General features: G+C 38.5%; 2 protein-coding genes and 1 pseudogene across 5 annotated transcripts in view; 2 read left to right on the forward strand and 1 right to left on the reverse strand.

Annotated features, from left to right (window-relative positions):
• Positions 1-12201, reverse strand: part of DNAAF6 (dynein axonemal assembly factor 6) — a 36284-nt gene extending 24083 nt beyond the window's left edge. Inside the window, exons 1-4 of one of the 4 annotated variants that reach the window (XM_027607431.1) lie at positions 12133-12201; positions 7027-7085; positions 6032-6202; positions 2138-2210 (exon numbers count right to left, since the gene is read on the reverse strand). In XM_027607431.1, the coding sequence (XP_027463232.1) occupies positions 2138-2210; positions 6032-6202; positions 7027-7056 (274 nt within the window). In that variant the 5' untranslated portion in view covers positions 7057-7085; positions 12133-12201. Of the gene's footprint in view, positions 1-2137; positions 2211-6031; positions 6203-7026; positions 7086-11392; positions 11531-12132 lie in introns of those variants that run through there. The other 3 variants (XM_027607429.1, XM_027607433.1, XM_027607432.1) reach the window with 3 other exon arrangements.
• On the forward strand, positions 248-371 carry LOC113931710 (annotated as a pseudogene).
• NUP62CL (nucleoporin 62 C-terminal like) overlaps positions 11431-23947 on the forward strand; it is a 74985-nt gene continuing 62468 nt past the window's right edge. The window contains exons 1-3 of the mRNA XM_035725371.1: positions 11431-11467; positions 12453-12556; positions 13124-13299. The gene's annotated coding sequence lies outside the window, so the exon portion shown is untranslated. The remainder of the gene's footprint in view (positions 11468-12452; positions 12557-13123; positions 13300-23947) is intronic.

Raw genomic sequence — 23947 nt, forward strand, 5'->3', positions numbered from 1 at the left:
TCCAGCCTCTGTGTGTGTGTACATATATAATGTACAATATAGACTCCATATGTGAAAGAACATTTTATATGAAATGTATTATATATAATATATATATGCAAAGAAATATTACACACTTTTTTCAGAAACATCAATAGGATCATATGTAAAACATTTATGTAAAAGAACCAATCAAACATACAATCACTCTGATTTGGGGAGCCAATGTCTTATCTTGCTTTGTGTGTTACTATCTAAAAGCTCTTTGAGCTTTGTGCAGTGGCAGTATCGTAGCCGATGGGGTTTATCCGAGGCGTGATTATTGCTAATTAAAAACCCTTTGATACCTTTGCCATGAAAGCATGACATAATTCTTAAAAAATATCAGTTAAAGAAACTGAAAACAATGGATACAATGATCATTTTTAAAATTTTTAAAAAGGATTTTATTTATTTATTTGACAGAGAGAGATTGAGAGAGAGAGCACAAAGCGGGGAGCTGCAGGCAGAAGCCGAGGGAGAAGCACACTCCCCACTGAGCAGGCCGCCCAAAGTGGGACTCGATCCCAGGACCCTGAGATCATGACCTGAGCCGAAGGCAGACACATAACCCACTGATCCACTCGGGTGCCCCAATGATCATTTTTTAAAAGATTTTATTTATTTATTTTGACAGAGAAACAGAGAGAGGGAACACAAGCACGGGGAGTAGGAGAGGGAGAAGCAGGCCTCCCGCTGAGCAGGGAGCCCGATGTGGGACTCGATCCCAGGACCCTGGGATCATGACCTGAGCCGAAAGCAGACGCTCCACGACTGAGCCACCCAGGTGCTCCATGATCATTTTTTTAATCCAGTATTTTCCTCATGTAGATGTGAGCCTCAAAGAAAATCTCTATCACTTGTCCTTTACGTAGGACTGAGCATGTACCTGGGTTTCTACATGCCATCTTTAAATATTTAAAAGCAAATGAGGCATGCAAAAGCCCAGCTTACATTTGTTCCAACATTAGGTGCAGAACATTATTTCGAGTTCTCCTTTTAAGCGTCCCCAGAAATGCACCTGATTACCAGGTTTTCAATACTGCCAACTCTTTTGTAATTATCTGCTTCTGTCTAGCATGGGCTTTGTAAAGCCTAATTGCAGATTTATATAAAATAGTTTACATATGACTCACTGTTCTCAGAATTTAGAGGATATTAGCCATACACTATCAGAAATTCAGGCAGCATAGAAACACGTCGAAATTTGAACTAGCCTTCCAACATCTCTTGAATAAGGCAAAGAGACTCTTGAGTATGTAGAGTATAATAACTGAAATTTTAAAATCATCCCCTCAGACCTCATTTTAGCCATTATTTTAAACATTTTTCCAGATAAAATCTTTTACAATCAGCTAAACTGATGAAAGAACTTCACTTCCTTTCCCTGTCCACCCTCTGGTAACTGTCATCACGACAGAATTAGAGCCTTCTATATTTTTGAAGATGTGTAAAATGTTCAACTCTGTGAAAATGTATAGGCCAAATTGCTGGGAAAACATCTCCCCCCCCCAAATATTTATTCTAGTTTATTGGACCTGTGACTATATACATCGCCTCACAGGCTTTAATTTATAAGCATTTTGATGTAAGATAAAATTGTGTAATTTGTTTTATTGTGTTCTCCAAAAGACTATTAGCTTGATGGGGGCAGAGACCTTTCTGTTTTGATCTTCTTCATAACTCCAGAGATGCTCATACTACCTGGTACATAACAGGCTCTCAATAAATATTTGTTGAATGAATTAACAAATTCTGTGAAATTGCCAGAATATAGCAGGGTAGAAAGTGAAGAAACTAAGCATCTTGGTAACTAGACCTTAAATAATAAAAAAGTTATTTAACCACACATGACTTTCTTGGTTTTACATCTCAGGAAATATACCAAAAAATGAATGTGAATAATTCAAGGCAAATTAATTTCCATTAATATAAAAATGACTTACCTATAACAGTAGAGTAAAAACAACATCTTTATATGTATGTGGCTGTTCATCATTTCCACAACTGAGTTCATCTTTAACAAATCCTAGTGTTAGTATTACTCTCCTTATAATTTTGTTTCCAAAGAAAGATTATACTGATTATATTGATCTACATGCTTTGTTAAATAACTTACCTTGGAACTCTTCTGTTGGTGGTGGTCCAATATTCCCAGGACCCATGGCTCCAAGAATAGATGAACAATTTGGCTGGGAGAGAAAAAGTCCAACATTCTGTAATTGCTACTTGTGTAACTTCCATGACCAGTAATACTTTAAATTTGATAAGCTTTCCATCTAAAATTTCATAGAGCTTCTCATTTAATTAATCATCGTTGTTATACAACAGAGAGACAGATGCCAAGTATTATTTAGAATGTGTTTTCCTTTTCCTTTCAAAAAGTATTTAGTTTAATAGACCCTAAGGCAGAACTGATCTTTGATCAGACTAAATCCCCAGTTCCAGCCCAGTGAATGTGTATCCCTGCAGATAGGGGAATGAACCACATTCATCTCTTTAAAGGTCAGAACCAAGTATTAGTATAAGAGCATCGACACTTTTGGGTTTTGGCAGTGTCTTGTCAGAGTTAGGAGAGGGATGGAAAAGGATGGGAAAGTTTTATAGAAACAAAAACAGACCACTAAATAGTGTCTCAAGTATTTAGATATCAAAGGACTCATTCGAAACTCCCGATAACCGATTTTACGTCTTTCCACTGGGGGCCTAAAACACTTCCTTGTCACACCACCTCATGACACTGAACTAATGGATTTAAACAGCAACCCTAAATTAATAGTGTCAAATATATGCTGAACCGCTTCAGTCATCATGCAAGTTCATTTTGCCATCCTCTGTGCAAGGAAACACACCCCCACAGGACTGCCCCTCTATTCAGTACAAGAACAATTTTCCTTTTTTCAACTGAGTATAATCATATTACACCATCAGAATAGTGGCAACCACCTCATTGGTTCCTCTCAGGGTATTTTGATATCTCAAGAAAATCCCAATATTTTCCTAAATGCTCTTGCTGATGCCAGACTCTGAAGCTCCAACTTACTCCATTGCTGGCAGTCAAAACATTCTTCTCTCCTTGGATCCTGGCAAACTAGCACATCTAGCTCTCTTTTCTCAGGCCCCTGCCCAGATCTCCCAAGACTTCAGGCATGTACAAGAGTTACAATGTCCTATTTAGGCAAAAGGAATAGTGTCTGTCCTTGTAAGCCGGTGGAAAAGCTCACCTGTGTCTTTATGATGCTAAACTAGTCCAACAGCTATAAATCAGAAATTAATCTGTAACATCTCAACGGTTTCTAAGACAGTAACCATTCCTTTCCAAAAGGTGTTTCAAAAGTGCTATGTCTGCAGTTAAGGTGTTACAGACATTTTTATGTGAAAATCCCAAGACGGTATTCTGTATGGTTTTCTTTTTTTGTTTTAATCACTAAACTCATATAAACTTGTAGTGCTTTTCTTAAGTTATTAATCACCCGAGGGCGCCTGGGTGGCTCAGTTGGTTAAGCGACTGCCTTCGGCTCAGGTCATGATCCTGGAGTCCGGGGATCAAGTCCCACATCGGGCTCCCTGCTCAGCAGGGAGTCTGCTTCTCCCTCTGACCCTCTTCCCTCTCGTGCTCTCTATCTCTCATTCTCTCTCTCTCAAATAAATAAATAAAATCTTTAAAAAAAGTTATTAATCACCCAAATACTAATAGTTAATCAGGGCAAAGCATTTCTTGGAACACGAGGGCCTCTTGTTTTGTTGAGTGACTCCTTCCACAGAAAATTAAAATCCATAACTTGAACATTCCTGACAAAAAATGGTATGCTCTCCATGGACAGTGATGATTGGGTCAGCACATCACAACAGAAGGGGAGTCTCCGTTTATTAACTTAATGAAAATAAATGATTAAAAACAAAAATTTCAAGTGGAATGATGAACCAGAATAATAAAAATATTAAAAACCATCTTGCAAATGTTTTCCATGAGAATATCATTTCAGCCTTTACCATGGATCCAAATCCCATTATCTGAGAAATTTATTGTTGCAGTTCATGCCACCTTGCAATAGTAAGAGAGTTAGAACAACTTGGTTACAATGTCTGTGGAGTGATGAACCTTATTTCCCACAGGTCTTAAGATCCCCTTGTGAGTTTAAAAAAAACACTCTCTTCCCAATCTCCCAGAGTCTTAGCAATTCATGGTGGGGATGGTGTGAATAAGCCAACGTGTATGCAACAGTTCTAATGCTGTTTTCAGAGAGAATATTTTCAAAACACATCACTCTTGTAATCATTCCACAGTTCCCAAGATTAATACATGTTAAAAAATGAAAAGCTGTTTCTCTCCTGGAAAATTTAAGAGTTCATTAGAAACATTAATTATTCTCCCACTGTTCTGATACTCAATTCTATATCCTCTAATGATATCTGTAGTGCAGTGTCTGAATGACCAATTACCTCAAAATTGCTTATAACCCAGATATACAGAATCATACATTATTACAGTAATTTTCCTCTATGAATTGTACAATTTGGTAAAATGATCCTCATCTCTCTATTCTCATAATCACTCATCTTTCTCCTAGAATCACCTCTAGATGCAAATAAAGATCTCCATACGTAAACGCCAAAGAGAACAGGCTTTGTAACCAGGGTAAATCTTTTATCTCTGAATCTGTCCCAGTTACAAGGTCCACTTCCCTTTCTTCAAGATTGCTGTTTCTCAAATACGTAATATGCTTTTTGTATACGACATAACCCTACCCTTCCCAGGATGTATCCTTCTATTTCAGCTTAATGTAGCAAAAATGAACTTGCCTTCCCAACTTCATTGATACCTTGCTCCTAAATTTTTCTCCAGTGTCCTGTGTGTTGTATATATTCAATGCTATTATTAATGTCCTGATTTTTGTTTGGCCTCTACTAACTTTTCCCTAACACTTCTTGGATCCTGCCTCCAAGCTGATTCAGTTTCCATCTAAAAATTTTATTTCCATTGCACGTCTGCCTTGAAGCAGTGCCTTCCACCTAAACTCTTCCTGGAGGGTGGAAGTTCCATCCTGTGTTGATCTGAGCCACTGAATTTGCTGCCTATTCAGATTACATTTGTTTTTCCACACAAGGGCAGAAAAGAATTTTGGGGGAGGAGCAAACTGATATGCATGCTCACTGGAGATGGTTTATTCATGGCAAATTCGTCATAATAACAACTTCACTAAGATAATGTGAAGCAAATTGACATATTCTGCTATTGTGTGAGATTTCTGGCCCAAATTTTGTTTGCCTTCACATAGGCAGTCTGACAGCTGAGGTCTGCCGATACCTAAGGAGCAGGAGAATGGAGAGCAGGGGGTTATGTAGAAGTATTTTGATTATTCTGGGAATATTGGCAGTGACTGAAGGCCAGTTCATGGAACTCTCCTACCCAAAATGAAGCCCATCTTGTTGCTGCAAGCCTCCCTGGGGTTTACCTGCCCTGATCCCAAATGCTATCTGACAAATCAGATTCCACAGGTCTGTGTGAGCATGTACCCGGAAGTCAATTTTAGTAAGCTAAAGGTAGTTTGTCCCATTATCTGGCTCAAATTATTCTCTGTTCTGTTTTCATGTGTAGACAACTTTTAAACAATTAAGGGAACTGGTTGGTGGGGGCCTCATTAATACTGTCTAGCGGAAATTATTTGTTTTATAGAAATACTGTCTAGGCTTAAAAATCCAAGCTACCACTCTGCAATGGTTGTCAAGCATTCTCTGGCCATAAATATAAATGACAAACATTTTGAAATGTGGCTATTGCTACCATAGTTACAGAACTATTTTCCTATTCAGTGTTCAGGTAGTTTAGAAAAAATATAATTATGTTTGCTAGAAATGTATTAAGAGGTTATACTCTCATGCATAATGAGTCCTGCAACCTCCTGTTGGATGACACAGCCCTGCTCCCACAGCAAGGTTGGAACGAGTTGTTCAAATAGAGTTTCACAACTTAGCGTGAATAGAACTAATTCATCTGTAAGTATACGACCACCTGTCCAGACTCAAAATCATCCTCTTCTTCAGGATAAAGTAGCTTAGAGAGGGCTTGCAGAGTTGAAACCGAAGAAATGGTTTCAATTTCCATATTTTCATATTCTAGATTTTCGGTTTCCATATTTTCAGTTTCTGCATTTTCAGGTTCCATATTTTCAGAATCCATGTTCTGAGGAAGAAGATAATCAGAAAGAGAAATTTTGGTTTTCTGTTTCCTCGAAGACGGAAGATTAAATTTTTAGTCAGCCCTTGGTGATGCCTAGCATCATACTGCCATCTGAGAATTCTAGTGGGTTGGTTCATTGGCTTTAGTGAAAAGTTCACACAAAATAAATGAACAGTTTTCCTGGTTATAATAGTGATACTATATATGTCTATAATGGAAATTTTAGGAAATAACACATTAAAAACATAAATAGAAAAGATCACCACAACCTAGAATCCTGCCAACCTTCGGCCTTTAAAATAATCCTTACAGTCACATTTAGGGTAGGAATTCAGGGTCTTTAAAAATCTTGCAAGTGTCACAGACTTTAATGAATAACCTCCATAAAGCCTATTGTTAATGATTTCGGCATAACTATAAAAGGAATCTTTTCTACATCTCTGCTGATATTTTTTAAACATGATTTTATAAAATTAACTCACAGGAAACACTTCTTTAGTGCTGTTATTTAATGATCCACTAAAATTTCTGCATTGTGCTTAGAACTATAATACAAAGGGATCCTCAAATGTGTGCTGGTACAAAATCACCTGTCAAAATCAATCTGCATGCAGATGGTGTTTACAAACCTTCTGTTTTATTATGTTTTACTATTATTTTGACTTTCTTTTTTAAATGGAAAACTGATCTTAATGCTTATTGGAGATGTCAAGGGTATGAAACAAATGTGAAATTGCCTTGTATGTCTAGCGTAGAGGCAGTATATCATAGTAGTTTAGAGTAAGGTCTCCGGAGTCATGCTGCCTAGATATGTATCTATCACTTACTTCCCAGCTCTGTGATGTCAGGCACATCATTTAAACTCTATACACACCATCTTCCTTACCTGCAAAATAGGAATAATAATAATAGTGCTACCTCATACGGTTGTTACAAGGATTAAGTAGCTTCATACATATCAAAGAGCTTAGAACTGTGCCTCGCACATAGTAAGCACTCAATATATGTTAGCTATTATTATTGGTCCTTTAAAAATTTAATTTTTGCTGGGCATGAATATCACTTCTAATAATGATGTCAAATAAGTTAATGATAAAACTCATCACCCTGGAAACTCATTAAATTGGAAAAGGTGAAATAAGTGGTGATAAAACAATCTCTCACAGTATGGTCTGGTAGTCTGCTATGGAAATGAATAATTGACACTTATTAAATTAAACGAAGAGGCTCGTGTTTATATTTCTAAAGTTCTAGTTGATTATGTGTTCATTAAATATTTACTGAACATTAAAAGCAAAAGTTTATTGACACATTTTCTACCTTTGACAACAAAAGAGGAAATGGATCCAGGTCTCAGATGCAGTGATAGGAACAGTATTTTGAGTTGAGATTGCACAAACAATGAGGCTTTTATAAAACAAATATAGCAGGAACAGTTTTATTACTCCAGCATTTCCCCCCTTATTAAATTGTTGTGATGGCCTTATTATGCAATGTAGGTGAAAGAGTTTGTTAAAATATGAAAAGCTGTATAAAATTATCATTATTATTTGGCACATACATAGTGCCTGAACACAGAGATACTTGATGATGAGGCTTGTGAGAGCTTAATGGTGGGCTGGTGAGAGGAGAATACACTGGAACCAGTAAAGCTAACCCAGAAGAAGGGTATTCAGAAGTCCCAAATACAGTGTCTGAGGTAGCAATCAGAACTGCTGTTCATATATTTTCATCTGCTTGGCAGGGACATGCAGCAATTTTGGGATATGAGCAGTGTTTCAGGGCAGAAAGATTGAATAATCATGGTTACAGGGAGGTCTGTTTAGGTGGAGCAGAACCCTGGTCCATAGGTGGGGATAGAGGAGGCAGGTTCTGACTCTTGAGGATTATTGGGGAGTTGGCAACTAGATGAAGGTTCAGAATAGGGCAGGGCTCAACATCACAGCTGGAAAAGAAAACTAGGTACCAAATCAAAGGCTTTCTCATGTTACTCTGGGCAGCTACATTATGAAGTGAGGCTGTTGTTCAGTGGGTACAGTGGCTACTAGATTTAGGGAAAGCAGATTTATTCTAAATCCCTAGCAGTTGGGAAGTAGCTCTGGCCTGGTTCTCATCTGGTGAGAGGCAGGGCAGTGTGGGCAGTGGGAAGCCATCCCTGTAAGCTGAGAGTCTCAAAAACCAGAGCTGGCATATAGTCAGCAGTTTATGAATACTGAATGAAGCACGATTAAATTCACACGAATATTGTATTGCAAAGTAGTCGCCTTGGAAGGTTATACGCTGATGTAAATTACACTATCAGTGTTCAAAATATTTTGGAATTGCCTTCATATGTATCACCAAGAAAACAGGTATCATTATGGTATCACTCAGTTTGATTATACAACAGATTTGTCTCCAAGTGATTTCTAGATGTATCTAGATATCACATCTACTTTCAAAATATAAAGATTTGCTACTTTGAGGAGATTCAAAAGAATGTGCTACAGGTCTCAAGGCGATTCTAAAAGAGTATTTTCAAAGGTAATTTGAGCAATAGCAACAGCAAGTGGATAGACTACCAAAGTGACTGCTTTAAAGGGGATGCCCCTTCTTGGGATGTATGTTTGAGTATATAACAAAGCATTCACAATAATTTATAGTAACACTTTATATATCGGAAGCACATTAGGAATTAGACTTCTTAAATTCCAAATTAGGCCGGCATAAAATGGCATAGATTTCATACGTAGCTAAATGTGCATAGAGATGTCATAATGAAATTGGCACTTGAGTAAAAATAGTTTTTACCATATCAACCGTATTGATAACCTGCAAACACAAAATAAGAAATCAAGAAATGCTTGTTGCTATAATATTTTGAGAAATAAATGAATCACCAGTACTTTGCGAATAACTAATTAAATAGTTCAAAGGATCAAGAGAAAAACAGTCATGTGAATTTTTGGAAAAAAATATTCTAAATTTAATGGAAATACAGATTTTACCACCCTTTTTAGAAGTCTAACAAATTAAGAATAATTTATTAAGCTTTATTGAAAACATTTATTTGACAGAAACAGATCAACTGGACAAACTAAAGCAAGATGCCTTTTTACAAACTGTGCAGTGTTATTTATTTGTAGGGCTGTCTTTCACTTGTAAATTTGATATACATTAGGTTCATCTTAAGCCTGGGAACCAAGGTCCTTTAAGATATCACCCCAACCTAATTTTCTGCCGCTTCCTATTTATTTTCCTACAAGCAATTCGTGTTCTGTTAAAAACTGAATTGCTTATTAAACATACCCTATGGGGTGCCTGGGCAGCTCACTTGGTTAAGCATCCAGGGTCTTGATTTAGGCTTAGGTCATGAAGTCAGGGTTGTGGGATTGAGCCTCTGTCTGGGCTCCCAGCTCAGTGAGGAGTCTGCTTTGGAATTCTTTCTCCCTCTTCCTCTGCCCCTCCCCCCCCAAATAAGTAAAATCTTAAAAAAAAAATAAAAACCTATAATCTCCTGCCTTTGTACCTTAGAATGTTTTTTTGCCTATTCAGTGTAGTGTAGTGATTAAAAAAAAAAAAGATTCTAGAGCGACACTGCCTGAATCTGGCATTGCCACTTAAATAGGCCAAGAATAAATTGAAATTAAAGAAAATTTAAGCAGTAATTTCATTAAAAAACAAAATATATTGTTAAACCTATTTCAGATTTGGTTCTTAGAAAATAAATTTTCTAGGCCCTTTGTTTTTATTTCTCTCACTCTCCTTTGCTAGGTGAATTCCAAAGGCAGCATTTTCCGGATAGAGCCTATGATTTGCCCACATCAACTTGAACTCTTAGGGCCTTCATACATAAAGGTGCGATTTGGGCGAATCTCTCTTGATTCAAAGAGAGATTTGATTCAAAGAGCTAAAGAGACAGACACTTCAGAAACAGCTCACTATGGAAACACAGAAACGAGTTAGGGACTAAACAAGCTCAACCAGGATGGCTCCAGATCTAGGCACTGAAATAGTATCAGTAACCAGAGATTAAGTCAGACTCTGGTTGTGAGGGCTGGGGCCATGCCTTCTATTTCATTTGCCTCCATCCACAGTGTCAGTAGGGATAGCTCTTTGACTTGAATTAATTGGAGAAAAATCTAGGTGAAATTAGTGAAAACCCTGAATTACAGACTATTCAAAAGGAAATATTTTCTTAATTCAAGTATATGTGGTAAGTAAAACCAGGGTAATAAAGAATCACAACATATATCCTTTGGCTATGTAAAGTACTGTTTACAGCTGAATGGTTTCAAAGTATTCAAAATCCATTTACTCTCTTAAATAAAGTTGGCATTTCTTCTGCAACTTTATTTACATAATTCTTATTTAGCAAGTCCTGTATTAAAATTCTTCTGAAAACACAAAAGTAAACATCATCTCTGCCTATGTCTGAATTAAATTATGGTATACTGGCTAATTTACTTTTTACATTTTTGACAGCTATACACATCAGTGATTATTAAAAACAATTCATTTTTGACTTTGTCTTTATAATACCAAGAATGATTTCCTTTTCTAGGAATGTCATAAAATGTACCAAATCATAAGTAACTATGAGGACTTAACAGGGTTTTTCTTACAAATTTAAAATATATTTAATAGAAGGTGATTTTTGGAAATACCTGGAATATTTCATAAATGACCTTTTTTAAAAATTTTATTTATTTATTTGAGAGAGAGGGAATGAGAGATAGAGAGCATGAGAGGGAGGACGGTCAGAGGGTCAGAGGGAGAAGCAGACTCCTTGCCGAGCAGGGACCCCGATGCGGGACTTGATCCCTGGACTCCAGGATCATGACCCGAGCCGAAGGCAGTCGCCGAACCAACTGAGCCACCCAGGCGCCCATAAATGACCGTCTTGTGATTTAATACTTCCTCTGTTATTCTTTATTTTAGACAAACTTAATACACTTGGCAGTAATTTTTGTTTCTCTCTCTCATTCTCATACTCCACCTCTATCTAAAAAGGAGCTGAGACAACAAATTTTCCTTCAGTACTTTGAAATTTTCTCCCTAGGTCAACAGGCCTGTTTAATTTCTTTGGGAAACAGTCTCTGTTCTGAATCCTTGTCACAACAGGAAGCTCTTAGAAGAAATGACCCCTAACTCTCTGGTCAAATTCTGTTCTCTCCCCATACTAAGATTTTATTTTTTGACCCTGTTTCTTACCTTTGACAGGTATAGTCCCATGACATATAATACTCACTCTCCGATCAACTGTCGGTGAGTAGCAGCCTCGGTAAGGTAAGTACAAGTAGTCTTTGCACACGACACTTTAGCCCACTCAAATATAGTCTGACAGCTTCTCAGTCCTCAACGGATCTGACCAACGTCCGTTGGAACCCTCAGGTCACAGTGTTCACATTCTCTCACACAGGACATTGTCCACGTAGAAAGTGGCACCCGCCATTTTTTTTTTCAGTTTGAATAGCGTTATACCCCTTAAAAAATTATATCCCAACCCAGGCACTCTGGATAAATCATGCCTGTACATGTAAAACAATGTGTTCCAATTGGAGCACCCTATAAGCACCTATAAGGACACAGTTTTCACTTTCAAATTAGTGTTAAAACCATAAGTGTGTGTGAGTTGACAAAGGCATTGCGAAGCCTTCACGGATTCATTTTGGCCTTCGGACGCTCGAACAGCATCTATTCCCCTGTGTGGTAAAACTGTCCCATCTCTCACTCACATCCTGAATAGACTGAGTTTTGTTAAAGCTGCCTCCTGCTTCGAGTGTCTAGGGCAGGGGAACTGAAGGGACAAGTCTATATTATTTGCGACTTGTGGCTTTTTTGGGGGTTTCTTTCAGAGTCGTAAGTACTCTAGAGTTTTCCCTAGTTTTCCCCGATACCCAGGGCATTTGAGGACCTTTTCTTTCCCCTTCCTAAGGTTCAGGTTTCCTCACCTGGGTCAGTTTTCGGGTCGCTGGCTGGGCTCCGAAAATAGACAGCTGAGAGCTCTGCGTCTCTCTGTTGCCTAGGTAACAATTTTGTTGCCCCCCTCCACCCACCACCTCCGGGTTCCCGCTTGACTTTCCTGGCCAATCACAGAAGAGTTTCCTTTGAAACAGCACCGGAATCAACCAATCCGAGCGCGTGCCAGTCAGGGTCAATGGCCGCCCTCTCGAGTTAACTAGGTGGACCCCAGTTAAGCGTCTCACCGTTAGCGTCACTCCAGCAGCAACCTGCCCGCGGTAGAGGCCTGTTTTTTTTTTTTTTCCCCCAGCTCAGATTAGGCCCAGGCCCGCCTCGCCGGCCGCAAGACAGTCTCGGAGGTCCTATCCATTTACTTTGGGTCCCTGACGGCGAGTGGCGGCGGCAAGCACCAAGGTAAGTTTGCGGTTTTTTCGTTTGTCCCAGCCCTCTGCAGGCTCGCTCATTACGCTTTTTCTGCACGTGAATTCCAAACCGGACAACTGCTCCCGTGGATCCGGGACAGCCGGGGTGGAAGGATAGGCTAGGTGGCCCGGGGAATGAGGTTTTGCTGCAGCTCTGCACGCGCTCCCCACGCCCCCCCTCCCGTCCCCGCCCCGTGACAGCGACACGTGTGGTTCCGTTCCGGCTCAGCGTCTGTGTGCGAGTGTGTGTGTGTGTGTATGTGTATATACCCGCGCACGCAGGTAAGGCGGTATCGCGCTTCTTTTCCTCAGCCCAGCTTGTGTGTGTGGGGAGGGGGCGTGTAGGGTAGGTTAGGATCGCGCTTTTCCTCAGCTCAGCGTGTGTGTGTGTGTGTGTACGTTGGGATCGTGCTTCTTTTCTCAGCTCCGCGTGTGTGTGTGCGCGCGCGCGCGAGGGGCGTGTTTGTGTGTAAGGTGGGATCGCGCTTCTTTTCCTCTGCTCAGCGTTTGTGTGTGTGTAGGGTTGGGATCTCACTTCTTTTCCTCTGCTGTGGGCAAGACTTCTGGGCCTGAACCCCTGGGGGAGCGTCCCTGCGGCCGCCAGAGCTACAGTCCCACTCCCAGTAACACAGAGGACCCCAGTGCCCTGCTTTTCCCGCCTTGGAGTGGAGAAACGCAGACGCGCCGCCCGCTTGCCAGTGCTTGGCAATCTGAGTGTCTTCACTTCACCTAGAGGTACAGTTGTGACACTGGTTTTCCGTGAATTCCGTGGTTTGGTTTTAAACAAAAGGGAAAAAAAGGGGGGGCTGGCTTTATAAGCATTTGGAGTTTTCGGAACTGATTAGTTGTGTTGGATAGTGGAGCCCCTAATTCATTAATTGAGTGTTGTAAGCAAAGAGAGATAGAATGGCTTTAATGGATGGTTACTTGTGGTTATCCAGGGTTTGGAATTCGATTAATGAGTTAACTAAATTGCTTTCCTTCTTTTGGCTATCATGTTTTTCTAGCTCCCACCTTATCTGGTGAAGGCGACAGTGAAGCTTGAATAATTTGTCCATTCTACTTGTTATTACCACAGCAAACAAAAGAAATATTTAAGTTATTGGCTAAAAGTAAAGTTACTGGCTTTTTGGCCAAAATAATTATGCCAAAATACCCCTTATGGCTATAGATGATTAGAGTTTAAGTGTCTTAAATTTTGTTACTTCTCTAGAAATTTGCGGAGCTTAAGTTCTATATGCTATGCTCTTTCTTGATTGCTTTTTTATTACTATTCTGCCTCATTGTTCATTATTCTAAGTCAGTAATGCCTAGCTAGTACTTTTCAGACCTTTTAGCTATGACCACAGAAAGAAAAAAAATTTTATGTTGTGGCCAAGTATATACATACACAATATATAATTGACAGCCATTTCACAAAAAACAATACTACACACAATTCACTCTGATAGTCTCCATTATATATATATTTTTAAACGTAGACCACAAACCACTAATGAATTCTCATTGACAGTTTGAAAAACACTGGCCCTTCCCATCTTTGGTTTCAAACTTGTATGTGTTTTTGGAATCACATAGGGTGTTTGTCACTTTGGGGGAGGAAGAAAAAATTTTCTCTGTCCCTCAAGATTCTTCTTGCTGGACTAAGACTTAAATTGACATGAGACGGATTAAGAGGAGAAAATCAATTTAATTTTGTACATAAGGGGAATCTACAGACATGAAATTCCAGACAGGTATTTAAGTCATCCTGAACTAAGGAGAAAAGGGGGTCTGGGATTTCAAAGGGAAGGAACACAACTCAGGAGAGATGAAAAAGAGTAAATGTTTGGTAAACAAAGGTTTGCTGGGCCATTCAGAAACTGTAGGACATAGAGAGGACTTTAATCAAACAGGCTTTGCTAGGTTCCTTCCTGTCTACTATACCTAGTTCATATTATAATGTTATCTGTGGTGATAGCTCTCTTGCTGAACAGGTCCTTTATCTAAAATCTTTTAGGCAGCTTTGCGGGGGGTATCCAGTTTCTTCCTGAGTCTTTGGACTTTGTTTTCAGCTCAGCATAATCTTCATGCCAAAGTGGCTCATCTTGGGGCAGCCTGCCCTTGGCCCCTAAATTGCAAATACAGATTTCCCTGGCTCCAGGAACTGGTTCTGTGTGTCTATGGTTGGGAAGGTGGTTCATATAACATATTTGAAGTGCTTGGTAGAGTGCCAGATATACAAGTATTCAATAAATAATAGTTTACTTCTTGGGAAACAAATGCTATTTATTTTGGGGGATATAATTGCCTCTTCAAGGTTTGGCCTGCCCCTAGCAAGGTGGAATCTGATGCTAAGCATTGTTTTCCCCAGGGTTTAGGAGGTAGGAAAGTAGGGGATGAGCCCTGGATCTGAGATGAATCTTACAGTACTTGACTTCCATGGAGAATTTTGTAAATACAGAAACTTAGGGATAGAAGAACACAGACAATACAGCATTTCAGTGATTAGCCCAGGATCGCATTATCAGTAAATGGATCTCGGAGATAGAACTCACTTAATGAAGTCTAATATTCTTGATAGCAGGTCAGCTCTAGAGGCAGAAGTTGAAACAGGAAGAGAGCTTCTCTGACTTGCAGAGGCTACAGAATTTCTGGCTTTTGACTACTGACTTGGCTTTAGTGAAATGAAACTTGAGAGTCTAAAAAGTGAAAAATACACCTAAAAGTTTTTGTGGGTTATAGCTATGAAAAAGGGATTTAGTTTACCTAATTCTTCTGTAATATGTAGAACAACTGTCTTAAAACACTAGTTAAGTAATTTATTAAGCTAGCATTAAAAGAAATTAAATAAAAGAAGATTTTATTTATGTATTTGAGAGAGTGAACCAGCAAGAGAGCACAAGCAGGGGGAGGGGCAGGGGGAGAGGGGGAAGCAGACTGCCTACTGAACAGGGTGCCTACTGAACAGGGAGTCTGCCCACTTAGGCTTGATCCCAGGACTGTGGGATCGTGACCTGAGCCAAAGGAGGGCAGATGCTTAACTGACTGAACCACCCAGGCGGCCCGTATGTACCCATATTTTTAAATTATCTTACTCCTTGCTTATATAAATTTTGTTCCTTTTATTTAATACTATTCTGGGAATTTTTTCTATGTGGTTGATAGTTTAAAAATTTATTAGTAACAGCATCCTAATGTTCCATAGAGTGAGATGGCCATAATTTACTCAGCCTAACTAATCCAAACAACAGGACATTTATTTCTAGTAATTCCATGTTATCAGTAACACTGTAAAGTTTGAGTTATTAAAATCATTTATATAATTTTTACCTTCCATTAAACTCAGGAGGAATCCTAACAGGAAGGCCAGGGATCTGGACCTGAGATGCTAGTTTTTGGCCCCAATTAGATGTATGAATTTACCCATCTAGGTTTTTGTGGCTAGAGCAGCAGTGATCAACCATGATATCTATTGTACATATGAATTAGACTGAATGTATTTTTTGAGTAGTAAGTATGGTCATTTTCAAATGATTTAGTAGTAAGTATGGACATTTTCAAATGATTTACTTTAAGAGATATATGAATCATAGCAGATTCAAGTGCCATAATAACACTCATGCTGATTAGTTTTCTTTATGAACATCTTTTCCAAAGATAATATGAGTGTGTATTCATTTGTAATTAAAATGTTCTTTATAAAGGAGCCAATTAAGTTGACTGGGAGAATAAAAGCTATAATTGGCCTTTATTAGCACATCTCCCTTTTCAAAGCGCACATATTGTCTTATTTCTGTCATTCTAAAACATTAACTATTCCTTCTTTTTAAAATTGTATTTCAGACAAAAGTACAGACTATTTCTACATCATCATCCACGTACCTCCCAAAGATTTAATGGTTGTTAACATTTTTCCATATTTTCTTTAGATATTGTTTTTTAAAAGAACTAAAACATCATATAGCTAACTCTTTATACCCCTTCCCAGTCTCATTTCTTTCAATCCCAGAGATAATTGTTCTTCTGAAGTTGTTATGTATTTTTCTAATCTATGTTAAGTGTGTTCAAATATAAATGGCCATAACTGATTTGTAATCGATTATTCTTTAAAAGAGATTTTATTTATTTATTTGAGAGATAGAGAGCACAAGCAGGGGGAGTGGCAGGCAGAGGGAGAGGGAGAAGTAGGCTCCCCACTGAGCAGAGAACCCAACAAGGGACTCAATCCCAGGACCCTGGGATCATGACCTGAGCTGAAGGCAGACGCTTAACCCACTGAGTCACCCAGGCGTCCCTGATTTGTAATCTATTCTTTTGTATGCCCTTTAACATTTCCTTCCCTCAACAGTGTTCCATACTTGTCTTCTCAACTTACTTTTCTGCAACTTTTTTGGGTCACCATTGTTATTGAGATTTATCCAAATTGCTAAATATAGATAAAGTTTGCTATCTTTTATTGCTGTATTCCATCATGTAACTATGCCACTTTAAAAAAATCTCCATTCCCCTATTGTTGTTGGACATTTAGGTTGTTTCAAGTATACAAATATTCAGATAAGCCATACAAATACTGTATGGTTCTAATATGAAGTTCCTAGAAAAGCAAGCTCATGGAGACAGAAAATAAAATAGAGGTCACCAGGGGCTGTGGGTGTGGGGAAAGGGGAGTTATTTTTCAGTGCCGAACTCTGGCATTGAGAAGGATTTGTAAATGGATAGTGGTAATAGTTGAACAACGTTGTGAACATACTTAATGCCACTAAACTGTATGCTTAAAATGGTTAAAATGGTAAATTTTTACATTATGTATATTTTATCACAATCAAAAATGACAAACCTAAGAATTATGCTTATTTTTCAAAGGCATATAATTAATTGCCTTGTTTTTTGTGGAGTGAAGCACTGAGAGAAGTGAGTTTTATTTTTATTTTTTAAAGATTTTATATTTTTTTGACAGAGAGAGACACAGCAAGAGAGGGAACACAAGCAGGGGGAGTGGGAGAAGGAGAAGCAGGCTTCCTGCTGAGCAGGGAGCCCGATGGGGGGCTCGAACCCAGGACACCCGGGATCACGACCTGAGCCGAAGGCAGACGCTTAACGACTGAGCCACCCAGGCGCCCCGAGAAGTGAGTTTTATTTTTAAAAATGAACTTTAATCGGGACGCCTGGGTGGCTTAGTTGGTTAAGCATCTGCCTTTGGCTCGGGTCATGATCCCGGGGTCCTGGAATCAAATCCCTTGTGGAGCTCCTTGCTCACTGGGGAGCCTGCTTCTCCCTCTCCCTCTGCCACTCCCCCTGCTTGTGTTCTCTCTCTCTGTCAAATAAATAATAGATAAAATCTTTTAAAAAATGAACTTTAATTAAGTTATATTAGCCACATCTATTTTTCTTTGTAAAATGATAGTTTTTGAAATTTTTAAATGACTGCTATTACTTGCACACTTGTGTACGTTTTTTTTTTATTTTTATTGTTATGTTAATTGTATAAGGTTTTTATGCATACTGTGTTTCAGAAGTCTCTGGGATTTTTGGTTTGTTTTTTGCTCTACTTCTCCAGTGTTTTGGGGAGATGGGTATGCTTTTGAGGCTGGTTTTTTTTTTTTTTTTTTGCATTTGAATACCATTCGTCTGTTTCTTTGACTAGTTCTCTCAAGTGTTTTACTCTCTTCTCTTTCTCCTCCCTCCTCCCCATAACCCTGTTCTTCCCCCTTCCTCCAGTCCCTCTCCCCGCCCCACTTGGTACTCTGCCCTCTTGGGTCCTTCTGCCCAGATGCCCAGTTTCCCAATAGCCATGCTTTCTCTTAGGGTCTCTACCTTCCACGCCTGCCCTCTCATGAGTCTCCCTCCTGCACACACACTCCCTGCTCTCTCTTGCATCCTTCTCAGGGCTTCTAAGATTCTTCCTGTCTTGAGCCCTTCTGCCCACCCTCCCCTTTGGTCCCACCCCTGGTGTCTTCCCTTCTCTAATTTTGTAACTGCTGTAGGCATTCCCTGAGAACTGAGACCTATTTCATGGCAATTTACAGTCTTCCACCATGTCACACTTTTAATATTTGGCAAGTTGGTCTTAATTTTGGAATTAAAAAAAAAACCACCTTTTTCTAGCTCTTAAAATAAGATTCTGACCTTTATAGCTTTGATATGTTATTGGATGAAGGGGGAGAAAAGCACTTAATGTGAAAGATAATTGGTAAGCTATACTGCTTACGATATTTAGTATGAACTCACAGCTAATATACCATTTTCAGTAGCCCTGTATTTTAATTGTGGCATAAAATAAAACGATCATCATTACAAGGTTGATCCCTTCCTATTTCCCTAAAAATGGATGGGCTAATTTCATCTATCCCTATCCATTTCTCTTCTGGGGACTCAAACATTTAGAATAAAACATGAGTAACTCAGTTTCTCCTTCTAGAGTTGGTATCCATTGCTATCAGTGGCAAATAAGGACCCTACTGTACTTTGAGGCTTACATTTTTCTACTTTCTGGAAGGCTTTCTTGGTGGAAGAGGGATTTCTTCAGTGAATTTGTACTTTTCCTTTGCTTTTCTGCTTCTCCTTAGTTTGATAATTAATGATATGTTAAAGAATCATATGTATTATCAGAAGTTGCTATTTATAGGGATGGCTTTATAACATGACTAATCATGCCAGATCATTTAGTCACGATGTTCTTGAGAAGGTGAAGTGAATTAGTGGAACTCCATGGTTGTCAAGTAACCAGGCAGTTTAGGGGGAATGTGGCCTGCAAGGAAGAATAGTCTATTTGCTTCTGAGAAGTTAGGAGACGTTTTTAACAAATTACATGGCTGAGCTTCTATGCTAGTTACTGTTTTAACAATCATTTCTTCAAATAATATCAGGGAATAATGACAAGAATGATTCCCCCAAATCATTTATACTTTATAAGACAGAAACCTCTAAACATTTGTGCTGAAATAGCTTATTACAGGTACTCAAGTTTGAACTTATTTTGCTTCTGCCATTTGAGATGCAGACTTACCTTTCTAATAATGTGTTGCTTACACTAATATTAAAATGAAGTATTGTGCCCCTTTCCTTCACTGACTAGTTGCTTGGCCTTGGGGAAGTGATCTAGTATTTCAGAGACTCAGTTTCCTCAGCTATAGAATGGAGATCAAAACACCTTTATGATTTATTGTGGGTAATTAGAAAATAAAGAGTTCCAGATTCAATGAATGCTTTTATTTTTTCCCCCTTCATATTACATAAGAGATTCAAGAACTTAAGTGGTAAAGGATGTGTCCTGAAATGACCTACCATAATTTGTTGATCCCCATTCAGTTTTTCTACTACTCAGAACACTCCTAGGATCAATAAATGATGGTAGGTAGTACACAGAGAAGATAATCTTCATGCCGATAAGTTAGATAGATGTGTGGTAATTTTTTTGAATTCTAATTTGAAATCCGATTTATGTTCGCTCTCTGGGCCAGCTATGAGAGTGCTGATATCTCTGATTTGCTGATCCTTCACTGACAGCGAGGAGAACACCAGCATTATCTATTGGAAAGCTTTCATATAGCCCTTTACGTTAAATTAAATCAGACAAGGTAATATATGTGGAGGGCCCTTTATAAACTTATTGTTAAAAAACATTTTGGGGACTGGGTGGCTCAGATGGTTGAGCGTCTGCCTTCGGCTCAGGTCATGATCCCAGGGTCCTGGGATCTAGCCCCACATCGGGCTCCCTGCTCGGCGGGGAGCCTGCTTCTTCTCCTCCCTCTGCTTCTCCCCCCTGCTCATGTTCTCTCTCTCTCTCTCTCTCTGTATATCTGTGTCTCGAATGAATAAATAAAAAAATCTTCAAAAACAAAACAAAAAACAAAACAAAACAAAAAACAAAACAAAACAAAAACCCATATTGGTTACTCATTTAGTGGAACTGCCCGAATTGTCGAGGTGAGCAAACTGAGGCTCCATTGCATTTAAATGACTAGTACAGTCTGATGGGCAGCAGTACTCATTGAATGGTTTTCTTCCCATCCGGTTGTTGAGTTAATTCAGTAAGCCCCATTGAGATTGGACTGTCAGGCAGGGAACATCTGCCCATTTCTAGGAACCTTTTCAGTGAGCTCTGATGATTTCTTTGGGCCTAGTGGGTTTTTCTAACAGAAATCCTTTACCATCCGGTATTTCTTTCTTTGAACATGTATGCTTGTGTTTAAGGCATCCAAGATAGAAATGTGAGCTGGACTCAGCATAAAAAGCTGTAGTTTTGTCAACTTTAAGCTCCTATCGTCAGTCAGTGTGGATGAAGGGAAATAGGTTGGCTGGAGGAGCTCATCAGTGACAGCTGTCTCCACTCATAGCCACCTATAGGGTGTATGGACTTGTTTTCCATTTTTTAATAAAGCAGTGATATCCATAGGGAAGCTAAAGTGTGCTAAGGTCCTAACTGAATTTAAGTCTGTGTGTTAAAAGGAAGAATTCAAGGAAAAAAAACTCATACAAATTAATAGAATATGCAATTTCCAAGCATGGGAAAAATAAAAGGAATAAAGAAAATTCCATCAATCCAAATATGTAGACAAAGAGAAAAGATGTATACCATGGCAAATAAAAAACACAAAATAAGATGGGAGAGGTAAGTCTAAGTGTATGGGTAGTTACAATAAACATGAATAAACTCACTCATTAAGAGAATCTTAGATTGGATTTAAAATTTTGCAGCTTTGCTGTTTACAGAAACTATACTTAAAATGACTCAGAAAGGTGGAAAACAAAGAGATGGAAAAAGATACACGAGGCAAATGCCAACCAAAAGAAAAACCGTAAAGCGGCATTAATGTCAGACAAAATATGATTTAAGGCAATTTAGTAATAAACAGACATTTCACACTGATGAAAGGAAGAAAATCTTCCAAGACACTATCAACCATGAACCTATGCCCATAACGACATAATCTTGAGATATATAAAACAAAAAACAATGGGATTGTAAGGAGAGATTGACAATCCCTAATAATAAAGAGAGACTTTTTAAACACCTTTGTCAGAAAATGGTTAAGGAAAATAGATTGAAAAATGAGAAAGTATAATATGAAAGACTTAAGATCTAAATGAAATGGAAGGGAATCTTTGATGCCAAATTCTTAGTGACAAAAATGCATTTTTAGTCCAAATGTGACTCTTTTTTTTTTTGTTTCTCAAATTTTTTAGGCAGGGAAGATTTAAACGTACATGCTACATTTAACAGGAAGATTCTTAAATTACTTCCAAAAGAATAGAAGGTCCACAAATGCAAGGGGACAGGAAGAAACATCCACCTTTTGATGCCTACCAGAAAAGACTCCTTTGGCCTGCAATGTGACATGGATGACAATATACCTAAATCTGAAAGTGTCAATTTCTATATAGCCTCACAACCATGGTTTGGCAACAATTTTTCTGTCAACATTTATAATACTATCATATAATTATATATCATAAATATATAATACATATAACTATATATCATGTAACAGTAACATATTATTATAATATAATTTATAAAAACATAATACTTAAAACCTCAGGAGAGTGGTACCCTTGGGAATGTAAGAGTAAATGCAACAAAAACTCTTCTTCTGCTCAAGATGCCTGTCTTCCTGTGCCTTCTAGGACTGAGTTATTACACTTGAAATGACCATTTGGGACTTACATTTAAAAAGTTTTAAGATGTGTATATGACTTAAAAATAAGCATGTTGCAACTAACCCATTCAGGTAAATATTGTCCTTCAGAATTACATGGGTAGATGTTCACTTATATTCATGCCACAAGTTCTACTCAAGATACCACATTTCATCCATTTTAAGAGGTCAGTTTTTCATATTTTAACATGTCTGAAATTGAAAAGATCCTGCACGGTCGATGGTGTTTTACAATCCCTTTTGGCCGGGTGGCAGTTGCGACATCATAGTTGTTCTGTATGCACATACAATATCAAAATGTCTAGGATCAAAACATGCCTAATGGGTGGCTTGGGTGGAAGTCCGGAGACAATGGAGGATCACCTTTAACTCCCAGAAACGAGCAGTTGTGGGAAGAGAATGGTGGAGATGGTTAACCAGATCTAGTTACTGATTATGCTGAAATGAGAGACAAAAGGATGCTAGTCTATGTATTTGCAAAGCTGACTTGAAAGCATAGCTAAATGGCTTTTAGTTCTCTTAATGAGTTCTTTTGCTGTATTTAATCTTAAATTCCCAAGGATACCACTCTCCTGAGGTTTTAAGTGTTATGTTACTATAAATTATGTTAAATAGCATATTATTATATTATATAATATAGTTATCAATATAGATTTATAATATAAAGTTTTATGATAATGTCATAAATGTTGACCAAAAAAACTCATTGTTGTCACCAGGGTTTTTTTTTTAAGATTTTATCTATTTATTGGAGAGAGAGAGTGAGCAGCAGAGGGAGAGGGAGCTGCAGAGGGAGAAGCAGACTCCCCAGTGATCAGGGAGCCCAATGCAGGACGTGATCCCAGGATCCCAGGATCATGACCTGAGCTGAAGGCAGACGCTTAACCGGCTGAGCCACCCACGCACCCACCATGGGTTGTTTTTTTTTTTTAAGATTTTATTTATTTACTTGACAGAGAGAGAGAGAACAAGCAGAGAAAGAAGCAGGCAGAGAGAAAGGGAGAAGTAGGCTCCCTGCAGGGAGCCTGATGTGGGGCTCCATCACAGGACCCTGAGATCATGACCCAGGCCAAAGGCAGATGCTTAACCGACTGAGCCACCCAGGTGCCCGGTCTTCATGGTTTTGATACTGTGTCAATAGTGCTCCTGGTGGCACAGAAGACATCAAAAAATTTGAGTTGAAAATTGGATTCTGAATAGTTTTTTCTTAAGGTATGCATGTTTGATTAAAATGTCTACATTGAAAAGAGCTCTTTCAAGAAGTATAAAAAAATTTAAGTGATAAGGAATTGTGACAGGTTGGGTTTTTTTTTTTTTCCTTACTGGTGCATAAAGTAATGGGGCTCTTAACTTTGATGAAATATTTTTTGAAACTGCTTTCTTAGAATTACCTTTCAGAGCTATTGTTTAAAAAACTGATCTTTAGACATACCCCATTTTATAAATCTTGACTTGGATAGAATTATAAGTACACAGTGATTTTCCCTTAACACTTTAAAGATATTCCATCATCTTCTAACATTGATTGTTGCTAATGAAGAGCCTTCTGTTAAACTGGTTGTTACTCCTTATTAGGTAAATCTGTTTTTTTTCTCTCTGGCAATGTTCAGATTTTCTTCTCTATGTTTAATATTCTAGTATTTCAATATATTGCATATAAAGGGTGTGCCTGTGTGTGTGTGTGTGTGTGTGTGTGTGTGTGTGTGGTGGGGAGGGGTTGCCTGCTTGCACTTGGTGGCCTT

This window comes from Zalophus californianus, chromosome X (assembly GCF_009762305.2).
Source record: "Zalophus californianus isolate mZalCal1 chromosome X, mZalCal1.pri.v2, whole genome shotgun sequence".
NCBI lineage: Eukaryota > Metazoa > Chordata > Mammalia > Carnivora > Otariidae > Zalophus > Zalophus californianus.